The 20,889-nt window shown below is 36.3% G+C and overlaps 1 protein-coding gene across 4 annotated transcripts in view; it reads right to left on the bottom strand.

Annotated features, from left to right (window-relative positions):
• The window catches only part of PDS5B (PDS5 cohesin associated factor B), a 102,186-nt gene that overhangs the window by 58,433 nt on the left and 22,864 nt on the right, over positions 1–20,889 (bottom strand). For all 4 annotated transcript variants that reach the window (XM_068181979.1, XM_068181981.1, XM_068181980.1 and 1 more), the window contains exons 3-8: positions 19,850–20,053; positions 15,378–15,464; positions 15,189–15,286; positions 13,995–14,121; positions 7,576–7,656; positions 4,234–4,374 (exon numbers count right to left, since the gene is read on the bottom strand). In XM_068181979.1, coding sequence (XP_068038080.1) covers positions 4,234–4,374; positions 7,576–7,656; positions 13,995–14,121; positions 15,189–15,286; positions 15,378–15,464; positions 19,850–20,053 — 738 coding nt within the window. The remainder of the gene's footprint in view (positions 1–4,233; positions 4,375–7,575; positions 7,657–13,994; positions 14,122–15,188; positions 15,287–15,377; positions 15,465–19,849; positions 20,054–20,889) is intronic.

Below are 20,889 nucleotides of genomic sequence, written 5' to 3'. Positions count from 1 at the left end.
ACTTTCTCACAAATTTCATACGAAGAGTTTTTAACCCCTCTACACATTTAATCCCTCAAAAATTTATTTGGTCTCTGATGAGAAAGTCCTTGGATTTTATCCCCATTCAAAGAGACAGTCTACAACCTTAAACCCATGAAGATAAACCAGAAGGCTTCCTGATAGAAAGAGCACAAAAAATTTCATGGAGATAGAGAGTGAGAGATTTGGATCCTGTCAAGTAATGAGTCACAAACTCAAAGATTTTTATTTACATCCTCAAACTCCCATCAAGCCACAAATCAACGGAAGGCAGTGGAGACGGCTCAGTGAAGCTCACCTAGTGGTTAGGGGAAAACCATCATCACTTCATTTTCAAAGCATGCCACAAAACCATAGGAACACAGAGTCATGAAGGTTGGAAAAATAAAATCTTTAAGATCCTTGAGCCCAACAGTTAATCAAGCACCACTCTGTTTACAAAAACTATTATATCCACTTCCCTTCCCAAAACTTCCAGAGATAGTGATTCCACCACTTCCCTAAGAAGCCTATTCCAATTCTTGACAAGTCTTTAAGTGAAGAAGTTTTTCCTAATACCAAATCTAAGCTTTCCATGGTGCAACTCGAGGCCATTTTCTCTGGTCCTGTCACTTATTACCTGGGAGAAGAGACCAACCCCCGCACTTTGCTACAGCCTCCTTTCAGGTTGTTGTAGAATGAGTGATAGGATCTCCCTTGAGCCTCCTTTTCTCAAGGCTAAATTAAATGTTAGAAGGAAAGAATTAAGATATTACACAGAAAGTCTGTTTCACGTACAGAATATGCAACATTCTGCAACATAGAGGTAACATTGCTGATACTAGGAGGAATTAATTCAAATTCATGCAGAACTTTCCAATTTTACACCTGAAACCAAGCTTGCATCTCAGCATTCAAGTGAGCCAGAACACTTGATGTCTTTCTCAGGTAAGTCTGCCATAAGTGTACTTCATCTTGCCAAAATTTGTTTTCACTTACTGCTTTTGAAGCCAACTAAAAAGAAATGCATATTTTCAAAAACAGAGAAAATTATTCAATTTGTCTTTGTAAAGATACTATGTCCCCTTCCATGTGTTCAACGCATGCAAGATTAGATCATTCTGGCACGTCTCCACAACTCAGTTGTTCAGACAATCACAGCTTTCCTTCAACACTGGACGCAAGAGTAAAGTTTTTCACCATGAGATCAATCAGCCATTGGCATAATCTCCTCAGAGAAATGGTAGATTCTGTGATATAGGACATTTTAAGATCCATCTAGACAGAGTGCTGAGACATTTTGTCTAGACTGTGCTTTTGCCAAGAAAATTTTATCCAGATGATTCCTTGAGGTCCCTTTCAACCTGGATATTCTATGATTCTATGATCATCTTCTAAGGAACAATACAAATCTCCTAAGCAGCAATATGAGATCTTGGAAAACACTAACTCTCCCACTACCTCTTAAGCACTACTGGAGTATTTGCCTTCTATTATCACAGCTCTGTATTCAAGAGCCATATCAGACAATTTCATAGAACAAAAACTGGATGTTCCTGTGAAACTACATATTTGATCTAAATATACTGTACAAACTTTTATTTAAATACCTAGTAGTCCATGGTAAGCGAGCTCAGAAGGACAAGGCTCCTCAACTGGGCATATAGAGACACAGTACTATGCGCCAAGTCCAGAAAAGACAAAATCACTGAGTCAAGCTCTGAAAGATATGAAGCTCTTGGCTACTGTACCGTTAATTTTAATTGACCTTTATTGAAAAAGACAACTCCACTCTCCCAGTTTCCAGTATGGACTGTCATTCATGTTTTTTCCTTTACCAGCCACCGCCACCTAAACTAAGGCTTCATCAAGCTTAATTGGGTTACTACTGCCTAGTTTCTTTTCATTCAAAGCAATAAAAAATTTGCTGTCTTCAATCATAATCACTCTGAGTTTCATTGAAATCACACTTTCTTCTCAACACACTAATGAGCTATTTACTTGGAACTGAATTTAAAAAATGCTGACACTAGCTGCTGCTGTTCAGAGTAAAGCTAAAGCTATTGTTGGAGTGGAAAGCATTTAAACATTGCTGGCAGGTTTGCATATAGAATGAACTTGTGCTGATCTCAGAAAAAACACAGGTTGACTATATTTCATTAATATTTTAGAACACTTATCTTCAAAATACTCTTCTCACCACAGAAAGATATTAAAGACCTCTCAACTCATTTAGAGCCATAAAATGATTTGGGTCGGAAAGGACTTTTAAGGACATCCTTCAACCACCCTGCCATGGGCAGGAACACCTTCCGCTAGACCAGGTTGCTCAAAACACCACGCCAGCATGGCCTTAAACACTTCCAGAAGTGAAGTACCCAAAAGTTCTCTGGGAAACTGATTCCAGCATCTCAAAATTTAAACCAGGTATATCCTATTCCAAATAGAGGTGCTTTTTTTCTTCTGTAAAAGATAGGTCATTTGACAGTCAATGGACAAAAATACGCATATATTATTTTTTCTGATAATGTAAAGTATCAAAACACACACATGGATTACAAAACACACACAAATGATTACAGTGCTTTTAGAATTGCTACAAACTGTATTAAGTTGAAGAAGACAACAAGTAATAAGAGTGGTAAGAATGTAGCTATCAAAACCTACATATCTCCTGGAAACATTGTCAAACTCGACATTGTAGACAACAAATACAAACCACTTACCCTCTAAGGGTTCAGACCATAGTGAGAAAACTATACTAAGGATGAAGGAGACAGAAAGCAACAAAATACATGTACATCATCTGAAAAGAGCACACTAAATAAAGAACAGAAATGCAAACATGAAAAAAATGTGTTGTAAATTAAGGAGTACAAAGAAAACATGGAAATGCTTAGGGCTGAAATCAGCTAGCTTAAGAAAGAGACCAGAATATTTTCCAGCCTGGGTAAAAAGGGAACAAAGCAAAACAAAAGAACAAAAAGTTGACATTGGCCAGTAGACTGATTCCAATAAAATAAGATTCAAAAATTACATCAGTATTGAAAATCATGAAATGAAGGAGTAGGACAACAATTGAAGAACCTGCAGATTTTAGTGGACTTACAGATGGGAAAGGTACTGCAATTATATACTATTATGGCAGCAGGTAAGATCAAATATCCTGAATAACACCTTCAGCTGCAGAAGTACTATTTTTATTGGAGTGAAAATGATAACTGTAGGAACAGGAATTAAAAGTTGAAAAAAGGTCTACTTTGAAGACACAGACAGTAAGCAGTAAACTGAACCCTACTCCTCTTGGAAATGTGAACAGAATGATAAAGGCATTAAAAAAACCTCTCACCCAGCAAGCGTAGCGTGCCTGCCTAGCAATATTAGGGAAAAGTAACAGGCATGAACAACCCACTGTGATAATATATATTACCATAAGAAGAGGCCAAAGGTGCTACAAGCCTAAAATCTGTCCTCTGTAATAAAAATATATTCAAATTTACATGACGCCCATTGCATATCAGCCTTCAAGCTTAGTAACAGATCACATACAGAATACTAATCTAATCACAGTCCTCACAGAAACCCTGTGGAATGACAGATAGAATAAAAGTAATGCCAAGGAGAATAAAATAAAAGGAGAACCAACTGTTATATTGTAGTTGTCCAAGTGATGGAGACACTTTGAAAAGGAAGTCAAAGGAAAAAATACCCATTAAAATAGAGAGCTAGCACTAGCTATTCTCTAGACATATGAAACAAGTCTGAAAAATCATAAGTCATTGCAGCAATAACTACAAGACATACTGATGCATTTCAGTTGTCTGCTTACATCTGTCACAGAACTACATTTTGGACAAAATTATTAGTAAATATATTCAAAATAGGAGGTCTTTCACAATAAGTAATAAGTAAACCAAGAAATAAAGCAGGTCAAGCCCTCAAGTCATCCAAAAATGTAGTTATTGCTTGAAATATACAAGCCAAAACCATCTACCAACCAAATCCCAAATATATACACACACGCACTGTAGGTTAATACACTTGAACCTAAATTATATTTTTGAGGAGTTTTATGGGTTTTCCTTTAAACAATCCAGAGAAGGTAATTTTTACATATAGTTATTCATTTTATTTGCCAAATAGCTTGAAGAACTTGTCAGTTAAGGAAAAACCTAAACAATAATGGTCAAAGCATACATGTTTCAAATATATAGAAAGGGTAGAAGTGTTTACCTTAAGTTTGAATTCGAGCTGTGGTAGTACAGAAAGCAAGAGGTGACTGTCAATATTGTATAACTCCAGAATCAAATCAAATACATGCTCTGACAGGTCACTAATTGATGTTTTACCAAGCATAAGGACTTGATTGAAGAACTAGGAAACAAAACAGATTACACATCAAGAATGAGAATATACATGCACACTTCTAAATCCTATGCTAAATCCTAAAACATTAAGTCACTTTTAATCTTACAGCATTAATTCCACTCCTAAAAGAAAAAGGATGGAAGGTGGCACACACAGATCAGAATTCCATAGCAGAAGTCTTAAAATATCATTGTCTCGTATCAAGTATTATACATAAAGGAAAATACATTAAATAAGATGTTCGCCCCAGCAGGCCTAAAAGTAATTTAGGAAACACAATTTTAAAGGAATTTCAATGCATCATATCTTTTCACAGTGGGACTATATTCAGAATTATTCACTCTTGAAAACTGTCATTTCAAAAGTATTCTAACATTTAAAGCAAGGCTGAAACAACTGGCTAATTACTACACTACACAGCTGACAGGTTAAGGAGTTGAAAGTAAAAGCATAGGAGTTGATAACTGATTGTTCCAGAATTTGTATTTACAAGCAGCATAATGCAACTGTAAAGCAAATATTCCTTCTTGGTAAACTTGACATACATGAGGGAAACCTCATGCTTCTCATTAAAGAAAATATTTCTACACTATTTTCAACTACATCCTCTATGATGGATAAGAGGCAACTAAAGAGGAATATATATATATTATAGTGGGTTTTACTGTAAGTTAAAGACTGTCTTGAAGAAATGTTTTGCTTTTCAGGATACAGAGTTGCCTGAATATTTATAATCCTGGTTAGGAAACTAACCGATATTGTGTTTTTAATGTATCTCAAGAAAATTTTCAAAACCGCAAAATACCTCTTCTGTGAGAAACAAAGTGTCATGGCTTGACATGGAAGTGAATTTTTTCAGGAAGTTGGGTCAAACCAATCAGTGGTCAGGGTTGGTTAGGAGTGACCACTGAAGGCATGGATATGCCTCTGGGAACACAGGGGGTTAAAAGCAGGAAATCCCAGGGGAACTCTCTCTTTGGTTCCGGTCAGAGTGCTGTGTAGACCTCCCCTGCCCAGCCATGGGCTGGGCGGGGGAGGGGAAGCCATGCGGCCTGAGAGAGGTAGGCCAGGGGCTGAAGGACTGGAACCGGCCGGCCCCTGCAGGATGGAAGGGTGGAGAGAAATGGAGATGCCTTTGTCCCTCCCCCGCAGAGGGAAAGAGACAGAGAACCTGACCCACCTAGAATTTGCCAGCGGAGGAGAAGGAGAAGTAGGGGGAAGATGCCCAGCCATGGGAGTCGGAGTTCTGGGCAGAGATTTCAGCTAGGGAATCCGAGTGTTTTAACCCTTTCCTGGGAAATGAAAGCTTTGCAAAATGTTACTTCTCCTCGATTTGAAGGAGAAGAGAGACAGTCTGGGACCTGAGATGTTAGAAGAAGAAATTTTTAGGTGGAAGGAGATGATGAAGTGGCTTGTGGCTGGACTTTTCTTGTTAGCCATAGACTGAACCAAATTCTCCTGCAACAGAGACTGCATTTTTAGGGGGATGCAATAGTGAGCCAAGAGACCTGCCTCAGTGACTGCAAGCACAGGAATGGAGTGAACAGAGAAAAGCTGAGGAGGGGGTGGTGGTGCCCTCTGTCTCCAGGAAGAAGATGATCTCTGTTCTTGACACCCTCATCCCCAGGGGAGGAGGAAATGGGGGGGACTGTTGTCCCAAAAAGGAGAAGCTGTTGGACCCTCGGCCCCAGGGGAGGAAGAAAATGGGGTGGATTGTGGTCCCAAAAATGAGAAACTGAACTGTTGTTTCTTTTGGTCCTTGGCAAAGCAACCTTAAGGGAGCCCTGTGAGCAGTCTGTCCATGCTCGGTGGTGAGAGCACTGTGACATGGAAAGGAGAGTGTCACCATGGCAGATTTTCTCTGGGCGGTTGCCATGTGTGACATGGAAACACAGAAGGGTGGCAATTGTGTTTCCTAGGGGGGTCTATGGTGCAAGAGAGACTTCTCTCTCCCTTGATGGACTGAGTATTGATTATCTGAAGGGTGGCAACTTGATCAGGAATCCTGGGTGGTGTCTCACTATGGTTTTTTGGAAATTGGGTGGGGGGAGGAGTGTTTTGGAGGGTCTTCATCCTGGATTTAGTGTGCATGTCTTTTATAGTAGTAGTAGTTAATAAAGTTTTTTCCCCTGTGTTATTAAGTTTGGGTCTGCTCTGCTCTGTTCCTGATTGCATCTCACAGCATTTATTTGGGAAGGTGCATTTTCATGGGGGCGCTGGCATCGCGCCAGCATCAAACCGTGACACAAAGAAAAGAAGACTATGTGCGTTCTTCCTATGAAGGGAGATTCTTAATGTACAGACTTCCTCAAAGCTCAGAAAACTGCACCCAGTTTGTAATCTAACCTTACAGATGAACAAAATTAAAAACACATTCCCATGCACCAACACCTTGCCAAACAGCAGGTGTGAAGTAAGAGTTTTTATTGAGGATTTAAAAAAATCTTAGGAAGCACCCACTTTCTAAAGTGTTACAAGTCTGAAAGTAACAGAAAGCATTGACGGTTTTCCAGTGTTTTCAAGCTCCTGAGGTTCTGTACAGATGCAGTAAGTCCCGCTAAATCCTCAACTGCTTAAAAAGAGGAGATACTTTTTCCTATTGTGCAGCTCAAGTTAAAGCATACTCCTCTCTGATCTTTACTTCCCTTCATCCATCTTCTGTTACAGTGTCTATGATGTCTACATTCAACTTTGCTACAATCCTCAGTTCACTCAGTTTTCTTCTTTACTATCTATTCTTAGATTGCTTCCTCTTCTACTGCTGTGATAACAGCACTAAAATTCTGCTCCACCTTCAATTCTCTTGACTCTAAATAGTCTTACCTCCTCACTAAAAGACAAATTTTGCTACAGAAACAATGTGCTTATGTATTTTTATCAAAACAATATATAAAAATACATTTGGTATTCCTGTCACTCTAAGGATTGAATTACAAGGTCTTCCAAGACAGCAGAAAGTAAATTATTCATTGCATTTCCAAAATCTCAAGTATTAAGTACTTAATAGTTTCTATATGGTAAAGAATTAGACTCAAAAGGACAGGTTATGCGATGCTTCATTAATACAATCATTCTCTCAAAGAAAAACGACAACCTATAAAAATTCTTGTTCAACCCTTTTCATTTTTCATGCAATTCATTCTTTTTATAACACACTTCAGTTACAGAAAGTATTGATTTCCAAGTTTGTTTGCAGTCCTCACTTACATTAGTAATGTATGGTTCAATTGCTTGTGCCGTCCTCTTTAGTAAAGCCTTTGCCAAATCATAGGCTTGCTTGTTCAAATTCTGGAGCAAAAAACAAACAGAGAACCAGAAGAGTTATAAGCACATACATTTACCTAAAAACAAATCCAAGAATTTAAAGACATCATGTACTGGTAAATGCATTAAAGAAACAGCCTGTTCTTTTTATCTTTTCAGTAATAAAAATAATATAGTAAAAACAAAGCTATTCCAAGCAAAGCTTTGTAGTGTTCACTGGCATTACTGAGAAAAAAAAAAAATTCCAGGCAGATGAGAACTTACTTTTCAGCTGAACATCTAAAATTGATGCTCAGTGAGCTCAGTGCCTGCATTTTACTGCTCCTCCTTATCAGTTTCCCTGAAAACCAGTAAAGTGGTACAAAGCAACACAAAGGCATTCATAGTTACCACAGAAGTGAGACTCTGAACAGGAGTACAGAAAATGCAATTCTGCCCTTGCATCAAGCAGCCACCTGTGAATCACCACCACAGCCTCTCCATCACACCATGCAAAGTTACTTACTCTGCTGTCTAAGACAGCAAAGGCAAAAAAATATAGTTTCTACAATTTTTATTAGTCTTTGCAATTTTAAAAAAAACCCAATATATTCAGTTTATAACTCAACAGTAAAAAATGGGCAGTTTGTGGCTGCTTTTTTAAAATATTTCTCACCATAAAAGGAAGAGAACTTCTTGTAGCACAATGAAAAGCAAACACACAAGATGTCTTGCCACATCCAGGGTATTTCTTTACCTGGATATGCTTGGTTCTTTAGAGTTTTCTGAATGAAAGAGAGGATTTGCAAAGAAATGGAGAGCACTGTCTGAAATGTTAAAAACCCTATAGAACTATAGGCTTCTAAGCAGCAGTGGGAACTGATTAACATTTTCCAATAATATACAACAAAAAAATGTCTTTGACTCGCCTACTGATAGAATTAAGTCAGGTGACTGAACTTGAAACACTACAAAGACTCATGCCTGAAGTGTCTGTTTTAGTCACCACAAGAGAAGGCGACTAGAAATTCCAATTCTGGAAAAATACTTTAATATATAAACTACTTGCATCTTATTACAAAACTGTACAGTTGTTCCATGTCCCAGAAAAGAGAAAACACTGCATGCTGGATTGTTCTTTATGGTCACAATTAAAAAAAAAAAAAAAAAAAAAAAGGTATTTCCACTGGAATAATTTGTTTTCTGTTATTCAAAATTGTAATGGTTTAGGAAATAAAAGGTACAAATTACTAGCAACGTATGCCACTTTCAATTTTTCAATTCTTTTTCTGATCGTTCTTGACTTCACAGTTCACCTCCAGCAACACAAAGAAAACCACTTTCACCTAGATAAGAGGGAACTCTGGATCACGAGCAAGATCTGGTTTAGTATAAAACAAGTCTAAACAGCAGACCTGGCACAGGAGAGTTCCAACAGGCAGATCTGTTCCGATTCACATTAATTACAGTTTCAGCTTGTATCTTTTGCACAGCAGTTCACTTCCAAGCTTAATGCTTCCCAAGATAAATGCTACAAGTGGCTATTTGCAACCCTGAGTAAGAAGGAAGTGTAATATAAATATCTATCTAAAAAAAGCTCTAAAGAGGAAAAATAGTCTAGAGCACAAGCGGCTAAGGAAAGTTAGCTATTTTTTCATGCCTCATGTATTTGATTTAATAGTGCCAATAGTCATGACCCTCAAATGTCCAGAGGCCCCACTTTCTGAAAATAACAATATCAAAGAAATCTTAAAAGCACACAAATTTTCTCCTCATTTTCCACTTTCAGGGAAAAAGCAGAAACAAGCAAAAGTGGCACTGCCTAAGGTGAAATGAAAACAAGAGCAGCCCAGCCTTTACCAAGTAGGTTCAAAGATCTTTTACAGAATCAAACCTTCTGACTAATTCAACAGTCAGAAAAATATCCTAAACTTCCTTCTCCTTAAGGAAAAATTTTAAAAGGATAACATCTAATTTGACAAATTTCTTCTGTTTTTAGATAAGCTCTCTTACCATTATTATCTGTACAATCTTTCCACATGTTTGGAAAGAAAATTGATGTGTATTTCAAGATCTTTTAATTATTTTAGAAAGCCCTCATAATGGGGACAATTATCTTAATCAAGATGCCTTTAGGAGCATGTAAGCATCCAGTAGGCCTAAGGTTTTTAGAGTCCTGAACAGGGTAGGAACAAAGCCATCAATTGGTAACACTGTTTAAAATAATCATTAGCAATTACTACATCTTGAAGGAAAAAAACAAAATAAATACTGATTGATGAGCAGAAACCAAAGAACCACCCCTGAGAAGGCAGAACACAAATCTTCTGCAAGAAAACTGAGGTTACATTTAACATCTGAACCAGACTTTTCTCCCCAGAACTTCTAGTTTTATTTCAGAAAAGAATGTTACTAAACATTTACATTTTTTAAAACCTTGGGAGACCTCCAGCAATAATATCTGAATAGAGGCTATTTTGCTCAGCCACGAGTTCTCTCCTTTGTCTCAATTTCTACCATGTTTTTTAGGCATTTCTTGCTGGTATTTCAAGGTACTTATACTTTGGGAAAACATTTAACAGTTTTGTCAACTCATTTTTCATACCTGCTTTTCTTTAGAATGACAAACTTCTATTTTTTTACATAATAAGCAGTGGCAACCTCTCTGACAGTATGGCACACACATTTTTGTGCTTATACAGACAATATTCTCCAGCAGAGTATGCCACAGAGCCAAAATTATTTGTTCTTGTACAAGGAGGTCAGCAGTGATGAAAATGCATTCACATTTTTTCTCAATTACTTTTTTTCCAGTTACCTCTCAATAAACAATTTAACACAGATAAAAAAAAAAATCTGAGAGTGAAATAATTTTTACCCACCCCTTAAAAGAAAAAGGAAAAAAAAAAAAGCAAATGCCTTAGATTTTTTTTTACAGGAGATGACTAAACTAGCATCAATCCAGCCTTTATTTTGTAGTTTTGGGAGGAAAATCAAATGTTAAGTCTGTATCTAGTGCAAATAATCCTGAAAAGCATATTTTTCACGTATAATTTACTTGGAATTTGAAAAGCATTTTCATTTTTTTTTGTTATTATCAATGGCACAGAAGCCAAATTAGTATCCAAGAGCACCTGATAGAACAGTTTCAAGAGATTCTCTTGTTCTCCCCAGGAAGGTAAACAGATTAAGGACAGCTGACAAAGAAAAAGCGCAGCTGAGGTGTTGCCAAGATAGGTAACACTAAATATTAAGCAAATTCCTAGTAGAGACAGTTAAAATTTTAATTTAATTTTAAAAGTATCACTTTTTCTAAAACATAGGCATGTAAAGCACATGGGATGTGCAGTGCGGGACTCCCTGTAGCAGTCCTGAGGCTGAAAATGGAACACTGGCAAACACCCAAGGAAATCAAGTACAATTTGCCTTCTAACACACTGCACAAACACAAAATTGTTTGCAGGTCTGCCATAAAAGCATTATAATACAAAAAGATCATTAAAGGGGAAATGAAAACTATTAATTTTTCTTGCCTTTTCATACTAACTATCTCTTCCCTTGCTTCTAAACCTCCCTCTCTGGGTTTAGGTCACTTAAATTCATCCCCTCTTAATATAATCCTATCAAAAGAATTTCAGTTCAGTTGATAGAAAATAAGAGAAACCACATAAGGAAAAGAATAATTCAACATCACAATTAAGAGTTAAGCACACACTCACACAAGTTAAGCTTGCCATTTTATTGGCTTATCTGACAGCTGTACTAGTCAAGCAAGCCTGTGCACACTTCAGCAGGCTTCTCTTCTGATATTGGTGTCAGCTGCTTTCATTCAGGTTTACATTAGTATGGCTTTCATGCTGACCAAGTGAGATGGATGACAAATTTAAGGGAGATATGAGTAGTTTAGAGTTGTCACTACTTCAGTGACTACTAATTATGGTATACAGACATTGGATAATATTATCATGTGCCCAGTATATGCTCTTTATGCCTGAGATTTTGCAGCTATCCTGTGAGCACCATTGCTTTTTGCACTTACCACTCAGGACTATGGACCATATCTATTTTTCATCTTTGGGAAAATACAGTCTTGGTTTAAGGGGCAACAGTATTGAATTAACCTTTTGTAAACTGCTCAACTAATTACTATATCTCTTAAAAATATTAATGTAATTTTTGCATAAAGCTGTCTAATGTTGAATTTCAGCCACCAGATGTATCTTCTGCTCCCAATACATACTTACAGACCACAGGTTAGATAAATTATACAGACTGAGATTTGAGGTGCTCAGTCTTGTTTTACCAATACAACTCTTTTCTACAATGCAGCCATTCAGTTCACAAGGCCACTAAAAATTCCCTCTCACACACAACCTTCCTTTTGGGCATATTAAAAATACATCACTTGCCTGTGTCACTTTCTATAGATATAATTGTCTTATCTTCAACAATCTCTCAATCTGATAATCTTCAAACTGAGCTAGTAGCAGATCTATGTTCTTTCCACTCTATCGAAGATATTTTTTGGTCCCTAGGAAATCTGAGGGGGTTCCCTACAGACCATTACACCAATGTCTGCCCTTATGCCATTTTTGGTGACCAGTCTGATCATTAAATTTCCCAACAGCCGACATAACTGAACAGCGAGGTCAGCCAAGACACAGTTCCTTTTTATGGTAGACCTTATCCTTTATCTCCTAGTTTTGTGCTCAATGGAAGAGTGGAAAAATTCTCAACTCTGAATTTATTACACTTTTCCAGCTTGACATCAGTAGCCAAAGAAAGCAGTTAGAGGACCCAAATTTTAAATAATTTAAAATAAAAATTCTCTACCTGAGGACTTTGAGATGAAACAGAAAAATATTAGAAGCTCCTTTCCATTAGTATGGAAAAAAATAAAGGTAAATATACTCAGAATACAATCTGACATTAGGTATCTACTTCAATTAAAAAGCAGGCTATAAATGAATATCTTATCCATAGAGAGACTTGGATTAAAAGAAAAGCAGCAGAAAATGCAAAACCCAAATATATTTCCCTTATTAAAATATTCAGTCAGTAATTTTAAGACCACTATGAAACAGAATTGTTTTAGTGCTACTAATTCTTCAACTCAAAGTCAGTTTATTAAACATGAAACATAAAAATTATATAGTCAAATCAATTTGAACACAGATGAAACAATGAAACAATAGATTCTTAATATGATAGATTCTTAACTGAGAAAACAAACTAAGGTATTTTGCATATTCTTGCTTTTGTTTTCTGTATTCCAAAGCTTTACTTCATAAATCTGGACTTTAGCCACATAAATTTCAGTCTAGACCTGGCATACAAGTATTAGACTCCTTGAAGGACACAGCTAAAACATTTCCAGTGATGGGAAAAAATTACTAACCAATACTAAGCATTTAGTCTAGAAAATAGAAAATAATTTATGTGCTATTTATTTACTGAATTAATGGCTAGTAGTAATGGCACACTAGTAGGCATTCCAAAGCATCTCTCTGTTAATAACCACTTAACCTTACACTTTTTAGAAACTACAGCAGTTAACACCTTTCTGATCACATTTTAAGGAAAAAAAAAGGCTACTAGATTTGTCCAAAATACAGATAAAGATACATTTCCTAGATAATTTCCCACATTTTTTTTTTGTCATGCACAACTTACGAGAGAATAGCCCATGAGATTTCAGTAGGACACAGATTCCTGAACTAAGAAGTCAGATCTTCATGCTTTTTAAACATTTAAGTATCACAATACATGCACAGTTCTGAAGTTTTTCCTTTATTTCATCTATAGGAGACTTTTTTTTTAAACACGACATTATTCATTAAGGTAAGAGAGCCATTCCTTGGGCTCTTCCTGAACCACCATTTCTGCAGAGTTTTAATTCTATGGCTGCATCAGAAACAGAACACCACCAAGCCAACATTTCTGAAATACAACAGAGCCAATTACAAATCAGCAGTCGTAACAACTTTTTCCATCCTTCTCGGGGCAGCACCTTAGTTTGAACTGTTGATACAGCATTACATGAATGAAAAACTTTCCAAAGGATGTTTGTAGCTTCTCTATTCCATTCTACCAGCATTGATGGGATGTAAAAAAACTGTGTTTAAATTCATATGATGTTCAACCTTTTAGATTACTGTGACCACTGATACTTTGCTTATGAAAAGTATATCAGAGCAACGAAACTAGACTGTATTTTCTGTCTATTAAAATTACTTGTTTGCTAAAAGAAATCCAGATAATACAAAAACATTTGCTACAGCCATTCTCTCAATTAGATTTACATAGCTGAACACATACATCCAAGAAATCATGATTACGAAAAAAATGTAGAACAAAACAAAACATAAGCCACTAAGTCTTACCTTATGTGCTGGCACTAGATTAACCAACACTGTATCCAAGAGTTCCTGTGACACAGTATCTCCCTCACAAATGATAGAGCTCATTAGATCAACCATGTGCATGTGTACTTTTTGGTTATGACCGTTGCTGAAATTAAAAACAAGAATTCTTAGTGTAATATCTATGTAAAGTAAAACTTCTGTTCAGAGTACTCCCTGTGGTGATGGCAAACAACAAGGAATAAAATCAGCAAATCACAAGTTTTCTTAGAAATCAAAATACTTTGATTCTTTGATTGCATATTACCACCATTCTTAAATTTCATGCTCTCCTCATTCACTACTGCAGTAAGACTCTATCTGTCCCTGCCATGAAAAGAGAGTGTAGAGCATCCCTCTGCTCTGCCCAGCACTGGGGAGACTTCCTCTGGAGTGCTGTGTCCAGTTCTGGGCTTCCCAGCACAAAAGGAACATAAACATCCTGGACTCAGTCCAGCAAAGGTTCACAAAGATGATTAAGGGCCTGGAGCGGCTCTCATGGAAGGAGGGACAGAGAGCTGACATCTGTTTTTTAGTCTTGAGAAGAGATGGCTTAGAAAAGAACTTAATGACAAGTTACCTGATGGTGGGAGTACAGAAGACAGGGCAAGACTGTCTTGACACCCCACACTCAGTGGTGTCCAGTCACAGCACAAGAGGCAGTGGGCACAGGGTGAAATACAAGACATACCATTCAGACAAAAGAAACTTTTTAAATAAAAGGGTGATTAGAAGGTTGCCCAAAGGTGGCACAGCCTTTCCATCCTGGGAGATGCCCAAAACCTAACTGGCTACAGTTCTGGGCAATCTGCTCAAGTTGACCTGGTTTGAGAAAAGGGAAAAGACTAGACTACCTCTAGCAGTACCTTCCAGTGTCCGCTACTTTCTGACTCATGTTTTCACAGCAATAATCCTCCAAACTCCTTAGAGTTGCATATTACACCATTCAATTTCAAGAACAGAATAAAATAAATGCAGTAAACTACAATTAAATCTAAGTTTCTTAGGGAAAAAAGATTATGTGCACTGTGTCTTGATTCATTAAAACAGAAAAAACTGACAGTTCTGCTACCTTTAGTTAAACTAAATTACAAAACTCATTAATGCTAAAAGTTAGAACTTGCTGACCTCAGTCATGCAATAATATACTGTGAAATTTGGGGTGAAAATACTTACTTTATTACTGAAAACAGCGTTCTATACAGCTGTGTAAAAATCTCATTGCTGTCTTCTAATTCAAAGCATATGTTATAAGACTTAACCCAAGCAATGTTCTGTATTGGAACAGAAAAAAAAAAGTAGTTAACAAGATTAAATTGAAAGATTATGTTTAACCATTATTATGAAATAAGTTATGAAGCTTACCTCAAGCAAATAAAAGTATCGATTAAACTGGGGGCTTTTTGTATCTTCTAAACCTTTAAGTTGCCTTGTAATGAACATAAATATATCCTGAAAAGAAAGAAGTGTTAGTTATTCAATCAACTGCAATTAAACCTTCAAAAGAAAATAATTACCTTTTAAAGTTACTTGTATTATTTAGTCACTAGTAAATATGCAGCAATGACAGACATTATTTCACTATCAAAAAGAAGATCATCTACAAAAACACCATGGAAAATGTCAAGGAGTAATTTTAAAATACTTCATATTTCTTTAGAGGGTTGAGAAAGTAACCTTTTCCAAAGAAAAGCGTTCAATTTGACAAACACAGCTGCAACTGTCTGGCTGCAGAAGTAGAGAGATTATTATTCAGCAGGACAATGAATTTAATATTTTTACTTCATTTTACAATCAGTTTCAAAAGAAGGGGAAAATAGCAGTAGGCAACTACGTATTTCCTAAGAGATGTTATTATACGTTCACTCTGTATTCTTTGCGCATTTCTCAGTCATCAAGACAGTGACACAGATAACATCTATTGCAAAAACTAATAAACCAAGTTCCTCCTGCTACCTTTATCAACTTTCACCACCAAAAGACTCCTTCAGAAAAAGTCTCACACAGAGTAAATTGAAGCAGGTTACAAGGAACAAATAGTCAATTATTAACTAAATAAAAACACATAGGAAGGTATCTTTTTATTTTTTTTTTTTTACATTCAGATAATTAACAGCTGGAAATTCACAACTACAACTATATTAATCTGATACAACTATATTAAATCAAAATATTTAGAAAAAAGTATCACCAGAAACACTCATCCCAGCCTCAACTATATCTATGTTTCATCTAACAACCTAGGTGTAAATCAAATTCCAAAAGGTATAAAGTCGCCATAACAAATAGAATAGAGCTTTACTGTTAATCCTGAAAATCTATCCTAGAAATAGTTATAAGGTGTTTCTGTAACACTTTCAAAATTACAATTTCCCCTAAGTCCCCCAGGAAGAATACACAGACAAAAGACAAGAATATGGTTTCTTTTTTTCCAACACTATAACCACAAAATCCAGCCTTAATCATTAAGCTGAGCACTTACTGTGGATCTAGGTAAAATCAAGAACTAGATTACACGTGACATCACAAACTCTTGGCAAAACAGCACAGCAAACACAATGTTCAGAGCTACAGCTACATTAATGTTTTAATTTGGTTTGAAACTGATTTTGAAGAGGTAAGGATGATCAGAAGGATCACCATCTGGTTCAAACTTCAGATCCTTTATAGAGCACACAATCTAGACTCTTTAGCTAAAGTTAAACCAAAAGACACAAAGGACACATCCAATGGTCTCCAACCACTCAGAAGCATTCCGTTCCCATGCAAAAGCCCATCTGAAGAATCTCTCCTTTAAAAATTAGTGCCTGAACACTAGCAGGCCATCAGTCCCCACCCAAAATGAATGCTGTCTTATGGAAAACACAGGAAGGTTCTGTAAAGTTTAGAAGACATACAAACTGAGTCTCAGGGAAGAATAAGAATGAACTGAAGAATAAAGGGGGCACGTGACAGACTGACCAATGCCAAACATAAATACTTAATCTTAGAAGCCATGCTCTGTGTTAATTATTTCTGTTAAACTTTACTTGTAGAGGTAAATCTCAATCAGTTCATTTAACCCAGTATCTCAGTTTCCATCCTACAGGTCAGTATGCAATATTTACCTACTTAATGTGATTCAAAGACCCTACTAATTTTCTGAAAGAAAGTTCTCATCACTGTGCTGTATATAACTACAGACATTAATGAATAGCATAAATGTACAGTAAGTCCAACACCTGAATGCTTCAGATAACAGCATGGTTTGAAAAAGTAAGCATTTACTCCTAAACTATTTTTCCTATTTAAAGAAAGCAAGACTGACTAAACTCAGAAGTACTCACTAATTTTTAATATCTCACATACTATGACAAATTTTTCCCTTTTTTAAGCACACGTAACGTACTACTTGAACATGCATTTCTAAATTCAAAACACGGGCTAAAATAAACTTTTGCTGCAGCCAAAAAATTGCAATAATTTCATAATTGGACAATAGGTTTCCACATGAGACTGCGTAAAGCAAATCTACATTAGAATCCAGATTTCAAAAATAAACTGCTCACACTTCAACTTTAGGGACTTTTTTTTGTGGATTGCTGTCTTGATGCCAACTACATAATGGCTTCAGTAATCATCAGAGCCATGGCTCTCACCAGAGAACACCTTCAGATAACTGAAGTTCTGCTACCATATACCCTTTTTAAAATCTACATTTCAGCAGAGACAGGCAGACAGTCCTTCAGTTCAAGTCATTTTCAATGGACACATATAAATTATTAGATTATCTTCCCATCAAAAAATTAGATTTGGGCTCTAGGCTTCACATGGACTCAAGAGGGTTCAAAGTTTTGAGATCCCAGAAGAGCAAACCTACTCTAGCTCTGTTTTTATTCTACTCATGGCATTTTCCATCCCTGCTATCAACACTCTTTCAATGATGGGCAAGGAATGTAAGATTTACACTAATGATACACATAAAAGAGGGAAACCTGAGATTCTTATCCCTTTCCTCAGCATCTCACTTGCACAATGTATAAGTTACAAAGAGATCCACTGAGTCTGAAGCAAGGGCAAAAACTTAAGATTTAAGTCTTTTCCTCTCAAGATATCAAGTCTTTTTAGCACACCCTTTGCCATTTTTAACTTTGGTGTTAAACATACAAGAATAGACTCAGCTGCAGTATGGATTTGATATTAAATACTGGGTAAAAATAGTGCCAAGATATAACCCAAGAGGAAGCATTCTTCCTCTTACCTCTGTCATAAAGTGGAGGGAACTCTTCGACATTTCTATCAGAGCTTGTCCTGCAACCACAAAAGCTGATTTCAGAGGAAACGGGTTTGCAAAAAACCTACCTCAGCAGCCCTAGGCAAAGGTCCCTATTGTTTGGCTTTTCTTTATTTCTCAAAATGTGTTTAGAAAACTGCATCAAGAAACTGAATTCTGAAATCCACACAGATTACAGAACTCAATGCTAGCACTGGAAGTCCCTCATCCATTCCAAGTTCTGTCCAAGCAGTGGTTGTAGTATTCTGATACTTCAGGTATGAGATCAGTATGGTAAACCTTCTGATACTGTACACCACAAAATCTGAAGCTTAGCAGCATTTGGCAGATCAAATTCTCTAAGGAGGAACTTAGCCCATCTCAGAAAGAGAGAAATTAAAGCTCTTAGCCTAACAAGTAAATGAAAATATATACTCAAAACTGACATAAAACCAGACTTAAATATAGCACAGTAGAGAAAGCTAGTATTATCTCCAATTGGAAGATGGTGCAATCAATAAGTATGGGAAGTAGATGTTGTACATCTGATTACACACTAATTCAGAATTAAGAAAACAGAACTAAGAAAAATCCCTAGGTATCTCTCCAGTTTGTCTGTTAACAAAAGATGTACTGCAGCAGTTGAAACTGCACTGTTTCCCCAATTAGGAAGCACCGCTGGTGCAACCAACTAGATGAGAAATTGAGTGATTTCCTCTTAAGTGATAATAGACAGACCATCCACCACAACCATCCTACTGTGGAATAAACAAAGACCAAACCAAACTAAACAAAAAAGACTACACACATTTCTAAATCAGGGAGACAAAAAAAGCACACATTTTTCAGTGTCACTTTCACCTGTTTTTTTTGTAAATTTCCCCCAAAACTCAGTTCACCACTCTAGATTCTGACTGCGCAAGGGAAATAGTTTGATTTTGAGAGCTGGGAACTAAGTTAGATTTCTACTTTAAAAAATAAAAGAACCCACTAAATAATAGAAAATTTATTTCTTTCTGGAACAAATTAGTCAGATTTGTACTTCCTTTTCAAACCTGACATTTCTCTATCAACCATCTCCATCTAGTGGGATCAGTGATGTTTGTAATTGCAGAATTTTCCAAGTCATATCAAATATAATTTAACTCTGTACAAAAGTACTTTATCTTTGTTTCAATAGAACCTTTATCTATAAATATATAAGTACCTGCCTCTTGGTAGTTTAATTGGAGATGCAGGGGTATTTTCCCAAGAGAAGGTTTTAGCTATCTTGCAACAGATTGTGATAAAAGCTATACATATAATCAGTATTTCTAAAGTAAAGTAACTTGCAAATCCCAAAAATAGCTCAATAAAATGATTATTTGCAATACAAATCCAAAACTCTGCAAGTTATTGGAATGTGTACTGTATAGCCCTTTATATCATGGACAACTGACTTGACCAATGACATTCCAAAATCAAGTGAAAACTGAACTGTTTCGGCTGAACCAGAAATAAAAGGAGAGAAAAAGCAGTCAGGACCAATTATATTAATCACTGAATGCAAAAACCTGGTGTGGAAAAAGAGATTAATTTTATTTACCTTCAGTTTATCTGGTGAAGTGTATGGAGCTTCAGGGGCATAAATTCTGAAAATATCGGCAAGACAACATGCTACCAACAAACGTACATCCTTATCAGGATGTTTGAGGAAAAAATCTGAAGCAAGATGTAAAGCAAGATTTAGGTAGAGCTCCTTTTCTTCTTCAGAGTCCTGGTCCATATCCATGAAAGTTTTCACAACCATCTAAATAGACAGACACACATTAGTACATAAAATGAAATACTTTGTGTCACAGAATCGTTACTAAAAGTTTTTTTTTGTTTAGTGCAACTTCTGTCAGAAGCATTATTAGCTATGCAGCAGTACTTATTTGAGCAACCTGTGTTTTCATTTTTCAGGGCACAGGAAAGACCTGGCCAAGTCCTCTATCAGCTGCCCCAGCACACAGTCTCAGCAGAAATACTGAAAGTCTAGTTGTAGACTTCCCAAATCTTTTTGAGAAACCATATGATCAAGTTGGACAACAGAAAAAGTGCAATAGCATTCACTGTTACAGTAATTCACTTAAAATTCAGAAAATGGCAAAACTTTATTAAAAATATTTATTTCTCCCTCAACTATTCAGTGATTATTTTTTCCTCCTATTCTCTTCAGTTTCAGGGTTTTGCCTATTACTGCTCTGAGGAAAATTCTATTCCCTGTGCTGTCCAGAAGCAAACCCCACACTTTCAGCAAATGCATACATAAATCCAGGCAGCTCCACAGCATGGATGTTGTCCAACAAGATTAAAAAGACCACTAGGATTATTAGGATACAGTTACTGAAGTTATGGAAGAAAAAAAAAGAATCTGGGACACTAAATATTAAACATGCTGAATAAAACAAAAGCAGGAAAAGCTATATTTAGTAACTGTTAGTTGGTGAGAATTCTTACATTTATCTGAAGGAGAGAAATTTATTGACAAAACAAAGTAATTCCTTATCTAACTCACAGAGGCAGAGTTATTTTAAGGAGTTCAGCTCCTGTAAAATTAACAAAATTATACTAAAGACTTAATTACACAATCCTGAGAACTAA

This window comes from Anomalospiza imberbis, chromosome 2 (genome assembly GCF_031753505.1).
Source record: "Anomalospiza imberbis isolate Cuckoo-Finch-1a 21T00152 chromosome 2, ASM3175350v1, whole genome shotgun sequence".
Taxonomy (NCBI): Eukaryota; Metazoa; Chordata; class Aves; order Passeriformes; family Viduidae; genus Anomalospiza; species Anomalospiza imberbis.
The sequence above is the reverse complement of the archived record's forward strand: the minus strand, read 5'-3'. Positions and strand labels throughout refer to the sequence as shown.